Below are 7,671 nucleotides of genomic sequence, written 5' to 3'. Positions count from 1 at the left end.
CCCCCAGACCCGGTTTTAGCCGGGAATGTGCAATACCGAGCCCCCAGACCCGGTTTTAGTAGGGAATGTGCAATACTGAGCCCCCAGACCCGGTTTTAGCAGGGAATGTGCGATACCGAGCCCCCAGACCCGGTTTTAGCGCACGGACGGACGGGAAGGTTCCAGGTGGGACCGGCCGGGCTCGGTTTCGGTTCCCATCCCGGAATTGCCGGGCCTGGCGCGGCTCCAGCCGAGGCCGCTCTGCCCTCGCTAACTTTATTTGGCCTCTCATTAGAATGTTGATTTAATTAGGGCGCTTTTACCGCGCACAAAGCCCAGATTAAAGCGAAAACCGAGCGGGATTTTTCCTGGGCAGCTTTGAGCATCCCGGAAAAGGCCGGGGCGCTTTGGGGGGAAAAGTTCCCAAACGAATCAAAGCGCACCCGAGCATCCTTTTGTGCTCACACCTCCCCACCATCCCCTCGCCCCCTTTCCTTCCCCTCACACCGAGCCGGCATCGGGGGGAAAAAACCTTTTAAAGTCACAACTCGCGCCTGAAGCCGCTGCCCGCATCACCCGGGGCCCTTTTTAGCACTTAAAAACCACTCGCGGGTCAGCGCGATCCTTCCCCCCCCCCGCGCCCCGCTCTCTTTTAAAGTCTTTGAGGAGAAGGTTTTGACGCGTCCGTGTTGTTATCAGATTGATGGGCCGGGTTTGATTGAAGCCCCTTTGTCATGCAAATGTCAGGCCCGTGATGGATGAGCGCGGAGCCGGCCGCGAACTTCGCTCATTGGGCTGGGCCCGCTCCGCCCGCGGGGTCCCCCCCGGCCGGGCCGCGCTTCCGCGGGGTCCCCCATGCCCGGCAGGAAGTTTCCCAGCTTTGACAGACGGCCCAAAGGTTGGAGGGCAGGCGGCGTGGCCCCCAAAACGGGCTGACCCTCCTCCATCACTGGCAGATGGACAATACCGCCATGAACTCCTTCGTGGAGTTCGCAATTTGTAACCGCGGCAGCGCCGCCGCCTTCCCCGAGCCCTGCCCGTCCTTCCCGCCGTGCTCAGGTAGCCCCGCTCCGAGCTCCGAGGGTCCCTTCGGCCCGCCGGGCCCCGCCGGGCATCTCCCCCAGCCCGGCTTCCACCCTGCTTCCTCCTCCTCCTCCTCCTCCTCGTCCTCCCGCTTCCCCGGCCCCGCGTACCCGGCCCAGGGTTACCCGCAGCTCTACCTGGGCCAGCACGACTCGGACGGGATTTTCTTCCCGGGGCCCTCGGGTTACGGCTCGGGCTCGCTGCCCGAGGGGTTCTGCGGGGCCGCGGGGCCGTTCCAGCCCGGCCTGGGCCCGGAGCCGCCCGCGGGCCCCGCGTACCTGCCCGGCCTCTACGGGGACCTCTCGGGGGCTCTGCTGGAGGAGCCGGAGCTGCCGGGGCAGCCCGAGCCCGGCGCCAGGGCCGGGGCAGCGCAGACCTTCGAGTGGATGAGGGTGAAGAGGAACCCCCCAAAAACAGGTGAGTGTGGGGCGCGGGGCCGGGCAGGGCTGGGTTCCCCAAGGTTTGGGGGCGTCCTCCAGTGGGGCACGGGCTTGGGCTGGGTTTGGTTGGGTTTTGGGGGTTGGGTTTGGGTTTTTTGGGGTTTGGTTGGGTTTTGGGGTGGTTTTTTGGTGTTTGGGTTGGGTTTGGTTGGGTTTTGGGGGTTGGGTTTGGGTTTTTTTGGGGTTTGGTTGGGTTTTGGGGTGGTTTTTTGGTGTTTGGGTTGGGTTTGGTTGGGTTTTGGGGGGTGGGTTTGGTTTTTTTTGGGGTTTGGTTGTGTTTTGGGGTGGTTTTTTGGTGTTTGGTTGGGTTTTGGGGGTTGGGTTTGGTTTTTTTGGGGGTTGGTTGGGTTTTGGGGTGGTTTTTTGGTGTTTGGGTTGGGTTTGGTTGGGTTTTGGGTGGTTTGGTTGGGTTTTGGGGGGTTTTGAGGGTTTAGTTGAGTTTTGAGGTGGTTTTTTGGTGTTTGAGTTGGGTTTGGTTGGGTTTTTGGGGTTTAGGTTTGGTTTGGGGTGTTTAGTTGAGTTTTGAGGTGTTTTGTTGGTCTTTGGGTTGGGTTTAGTTGGGTGTTAGGAGTTTGGGGGATTCGGTTTGGTTTTGGGGTGGTTTTTTTGGTGTTTGGGTTGGGTTTGGTTGGGTTTTGGAGTCCTTTTTATTGGGGTTTGTGGTGGGGTTTTTTTGGCCTTTGGGTTTGGGTTTGATTTGGGGTTTGGGGCCTTTTTCTGAACCCCCACCCGGAGATTTCCCATCGCATCCCACCGAGCTCCCCGAGCTCGCCTTCCCGCAGGCCCGGGGCTGATTCGAGCCCAGCTCGGAGCAGGAAACGCTCGGCGCTTCCTCGGCCGTGCCTTCCATCCCCTCCTCCATTGTTCCACTTCCTTCCTCGCCACCTTCCCTTAAACCCCGGCCTTCCTCCTCCTCCTCCTCCCCCGCCATCATCACCCTCCTCCTCCTCCTCCCCTTCCAGCCCTTCCCGAGGGGTCCGGGGATGGATCCCGGGGGAAAAACCCAGGGGAAAAACCCAGGGCAGAAACCGAGGGGAAAAATCCAGGGGATGGATCCCAGGGGAAAAATCCAGGGGAAAAACCGAGGGGAAAAATCCAGGGGATGGATCCCAGGGGAAAAATCCAGGGGATGGATCCCAGGGGAAAAACCGAGGGGAAAAATCCAGGGGAATAATCCAGGGGATGAATCCCAGGGGAAAAATCCAGGGGATGGATCCCAGGGGAAGAATCCAGGGGATGGATCTCGGGGGAAAAATCCAGGGGAAAAACCCAGGGGAATAATCCAGGGGATGGATCCCAGGGGAAAAATCCAGGGGATGAATCCCAGGGGAAAAATACAGAGGAAAACCCCAGGGAATGTATCCTGGAGGAAAACCCAAGGAATGGATAACGGGGAAAAAAAACCAGGGAACGGATCCCAGAGGGAAAACTCAGGGGATGGATCCTGGGTGGAAAATCCAGGAGATGAATCCCGGGGGAAAACCCAGGGGAAAAACCCAAGGGGAAAATCCAGAGGATGGATCTCGGGGGAAAAATCCAGGGAAAACCCAAGGGGGAAATCCAGAGGATGGATCTCGGGGGGAAAATCCAGAGGATGGATCCCAGGGGGAAAATCCATGGGATGGATCCCAGGAGAAAACCCAGGGGACGGATCCCGGGGGAAAACTCAGGGGATGGATCCCAGCGGAAAATCCCAGGGAATGGATCCCGGGAGAAAAGCAGGGGATGGATCCCAGGGGGAAAAGCAGATCCGGGAGGATGAGGGGATGGATCCTGCGGGAAAAACCCAGGGAATGGATCCCAGGAAAAGCCAAGCCGGGAGGATGAGGGGATGGATGTCCGGACGGATCTCGGGACGGATCTCCGGGAAAAGCCGAGCCCGGAGCCCCGAGCCGGGGAGGAGAAGGGGACAGGACCCCCCTCACCGAGGGGATCCCTCCGGCCCCTCCTGCCCTGGTGGTTTTTGGGGTTTTTTTCCAGGCAAAACGTCGGAGCTGGGGCTGCTGGGGCCGCCCAACGCCATCCGCACCAACTTCAGCACCAAGCAGCTGACGGAGCTGGAGAAGGAGTTCCACTTCAACAAGTACCTGACGCGGGCCCGCCGGGTGGAGATCGCGGCCACCCTGGAGCTCAACGAGACGCAGGTGAAGATCTGGTTCCAGAACCGGAGGATGAAGCAGAAGAAGAGGGAGAAGGAAGGGCTGGCCCCGGCCGCGGCCCGCAGGGCGCCCAAGGACGAGGGCTCGGATCAATCCTCGCCCGAGGCCTCGCCCAGCTCCGGCTCCTCCTGAGACCCCCGAGCCCCCCAGGACCCTCGGGGCTCTCCCCGAGCCCCCCAGGACCCTCGGGGCTGTCCCCGAGCCCCCCCAGGACCCTCGGGGCCGTCCCTACGCGTGTCTCTCGTTATTTATGGCCCCTCTGCAGGCGCTGCGCTCCCAAGGAGCCGCGGCCGGAGCGATTCCCGAATTTCCGAGTCTCAGGGACTTCTCTGCCTTTCCCCTTCCCCTTTAGGAACTGCACTTTCAACTCCAGGAAAAACAACAAAAAAACTTTAATTCAGTTCGCTCCCCTTTGGAAAAACGAGCGCAACGGTTTTTGTTTCCTCTGCCCACCCCCTGCCCGATGCGTTTTTTCCTCCTTGTGAGAATGTAAAAAACACGGGAAAAAAGTTTCGGGCGTTTTCCCCTTTCCTTTCCCTTTTATTTCCTGATTGTAGAGCTTGAAACGAAACTCGGGGCGCCCAAGACGCTCGAGGCCTCTGCAAAGACCCAAACCCTCAGGAAAGAAAGAAAAAAAAAAGGCAAAAAAAAAGAGAAAAAGCGCAATTTCCCGCTCCCGTTTTGCACTATTTCTGCTGTATACAGGGTTTTATTTCCACGCGATTTTTGCTGCTGCGGGCGGAGGAGGGGACGGGGCTCGGTCACCGAGGGAAGGAGCCCGGGCAGCCCCGGAGCCCGCAGCGCCTTCCCCGGGCTCATCGGGGCCAGATAAACCCGGGATTAACCCGCGGCCTCCATCCCTGCGGGGATTCGGGAGCGAAAACCTGCGGGTGAAAATGGGGAAAATTATCGGGAAAAGGCGAGCGGCTCCTCCGCCCGATCCCCGCGCCCCCGCACCGAGCTACCTCAGCCCAATAAAGTTGAGTTTTATTTTTTTGTTCCCCACCCTCAATTCGCGTCTTTTCAGCCCGGTGGGGATCTCTGGGAGTTGCGGGATTGAGGAGGAGGAGGAGGAGGAGGAGGAAGGAAGGGAAATCTGCGGCTGTTCCAGCGATCCCGAACAAAGGGGCCGATCCCTTTTTCTGGAATCCCTTTTTCTGGAATTCTGCCCTCATTTCCCGGCCCGATGAGAGCAGGAATCGTCCCCTTTTTCATCCCCGGCGTGAAAATCGGGAATTCCGCACCCGCGGAACCCCGGGACGCGCTGGGATGGGAGGAATTTCTGATTTTCTGAATTCTTTTCTGAATTTCGGGTTTATCCCGAATTGGCGGCCTCCAAACCCCAAAACCGAAGCGTCAAACGCGGTTTGCTCCCTTCAGCTCCCCCAAGGCCCGGCCCTAACGGGGGATTTGGCCCAAAATAAATCAAATTTTACCTTCGGGGAGGGCCGGAGGGGAGGGAGGAAGAGCGGGCCCGGTGCAGCTCTGACCTTTTTACCTCGAAACGCCTCCGGGATTTCTAAACAAGTCAACAGAGGGGCTGCCAGGAGCATCCATTGTTCGGCCCTGGGTAAATTTGCAAATGTGCTCGGCGGGGTGAGCGATGAGGGATGAAGGCTGAGGGTGAGGAGGGAAGTACCTGCTGCGGCCTCGGCGGGCTCGGCCCCCAGATAAAATCTCGGCCCGCTCTGACACGCTCCTTTCTCTCGGAAAAAAGGGGTTTGGAGAGCCCAATTAGCCCCGAGATAAGAGGGGGAAAAACACCGGGGGGAAAAGGTGAAAAGGGGATTTTCTTACAGTCGCGACGTGCCAAAGGTCAGGGGGAAAAGGCTAAAACAAACTCTGCCATCCCAAAAAAGGCTCAAAACCGCCCAGATTTGGGTCTCGGAGCATCCCTGGGAGTGGGGCCGGGACAGGAGCGGGATTTGCTCCCGAGAAAAGATTTTGGAGAGCCCAATTAGCGCCGAGATAAGAGGGGAAAAACAGCGGGGGGAAAAGGTGAAAAGGGGATTTTTAACAGTCGCGATTTGCAAAAGGTCGGGAGGAAAACACCAAAACAAACCCAAAACCCACACACAGGGAGCGGGATGGGGACGGGGTTAGGCCCGGGATGGGGACCGGGCTAGGCCCAGAATGGGGACCCGGCTAAACCCGGGATGGGGACCGGGTTAGGCCCGGGATTGGGACCGGGTAAGACCCGGAATTGGGGCCGGGTAAGACCCGGAATTGGGGCCGGGTTAGGCCCGGGATTGGGGCGGGGCTAGGCCCGGGATTGGGACCGGGTTAGGCCCGGCATGGGGAGCAGGCTAGGCCGGGTTAGACCCGGGATTGGGGCCGGGTAAAACCCGGGACTGGGGCCGGGTTAGGCCCAGGATTGGGACAGGGTTAGGCCCAGGATTGGGACCGGGTTAGGCCCAGGATTGGGACCGGGTTAGGCCCGGGATTGGGACCGGGCTAGGCCCGGCATGGGGACCAGGCTAGGCCGGGTTAGGCCCGGGATTGGGCCGGTGCCAGGTGAGGAGGGGCCGGGCCGGGGTGAGCAGCAGGGCACGGCCCGGCGGGCACTACAAAGGCGCTCGGATCTCATTTGAAACTCAAAGGGACCCCCCGGAACATCCCCCGGAGCCGCCGCCGCCCCCTCCTCCTTCCCCGGGACCCCCCAGGACCCCCCGGCCCAGCCAAGCCCCTCGCAGCCAGCAGCGCTCTCACCTCAGCCGTTTTCCCCAGAATTCCCCCCAAAAAGAGCAGCGCTCTCACCTCAACCCTATTTCCCCCCAAAAAAGAGCAGCTCTCCTCACTCATCTCTTTTCCCCCCCAAAAAAAAACGAACAGCGCTCTCACTTGAGCCCTTTTTCCCCAGAATTTCCCCAAAACTGAGCAGCGCTCTCACCTCAGCCCTTTTCCCCCCGCAATTACCCCCAAAACAAGCAGTGTTCTCACCTCAACCCTATTTCCCCCCCAAAAGAGCAGAGCTCTCATTTCAGCCCTTTTTCCCCCCAAAAAAGAGCAGATCTCCTTGCTCATCCATTTCCCCCCCCAAAAAACTAACAGCACTTCCAGCCCATCCCTTTTTTCCTGGAATTTCTCCCAAAACGAGCAGCGCTCCCAGCCCACACCCTTTTGGGATTTGAGGACACGGGATTTTGGGGATTTGGGGATCCGGGATTTTGGGATCTGGGGACACGAGATTTTGGGATTTGGGGATTTGGGGACCCGGGATTTTGGAGATTTGGGGACCCGGGATTTGGGGATTTGGGGATCCGGGATTTGGGGATTTGGGGACCCGGGATTTGGGGATTTGGGGACCAGGGATTTTGGGATTTGGGGAACACGGGATTTCAGGATCCAGGATTTTGGGATGCAGGATTTCTGGATGAGGGATTTGGGGACACGAGATTTTGGGATTTGGGGACACGGGATTTGGGGATTTGGGGACCCGGGATTTTGGGATTTGGGGACACGGGATTTTGGGGATTTGGGGACCCGGGATTTTGGGGATTTGGGGACCCGGGATTTTGGGATTTGGGGACACGGGATTTGGGGATTTGGGGACACGGGATTTTGGGATTTGGGGACACGGGATTTTGGGATTTGGGAATTTGGGGACCAGGGATTTTGGGATTTGGGGACACGGGATTTTGGGATTTGGGGACCCGGGATTTTGGGATTTGGGGACCCGGGATTTTGGGATTTCAGGACCCGGGATTTCAGGATCCAGGATTTTGGGATGCAGGATTTCTGGATGAGGGATTTGGGGATTTGGGGACCCGGGATTTTGGGGATTTGGGGATTTGGGGATTTGGGGATTTGGGGATTTTGGGATCCGGGATTTTGGGCCCTGCAGGTGAGTCCCTGTGGGACAGGAATGGGTGGGTGCAGGGTGGAGAAGCCCCAAAGAGTCTCGTCCTCATTGACACCGTTGGGTTTTATCCCAAATCTTCTATTTACGCTTTTATTTATTTATTTTATAGAAATGATAGACAACAATTTATATTCCACATAATACATAT

At 58.5% G+C, this 7,671-nt stretch overlaps 1 protein-coding gene across 1 annotated transcript; it reads left to right on the top strand.

The window, feature by feature from the left end:
• Nucleotides 1-935: 935 nt before the first annotated feature.
• Nucleotides 936-3,793, top strand: HOXB1 (homeobox B1). The gene is made up of 2 exons (XM_074557905.1): nucleotides 936-1,479; nucleotides 3,483-3,793. Exons 1-2 carry the CDS (start codon nucleotides 936-938, stop codon nucleotides 3,791-3,793), a joined length of 855 nt encoding a protein of 284 aa, XP_074414006.1.
• Nucleotides 3,794-7,671: the final 3,878 nt, after the last annotated feature.

Source organism: Zonotrichia albicollis, chromosome 23, assembly GCF_047830755.1.
Source record: "Zonotrichia albicollis isolate bZonAlb1 chromosome 23, bZonAlb1.hap1, whole genome shotgun sequence".
NCBI lineage: Eukaryota > Metazoa > Chordata > Aves > Passeriformes > Passerellidae > Zonotrichia > Zonotrichia albicollis.
The sequence above is the reverse complement of the archived record's forward strand: the minus strand, read 5'-3'. Positions and strand labels throughout refer to the sequence as shown.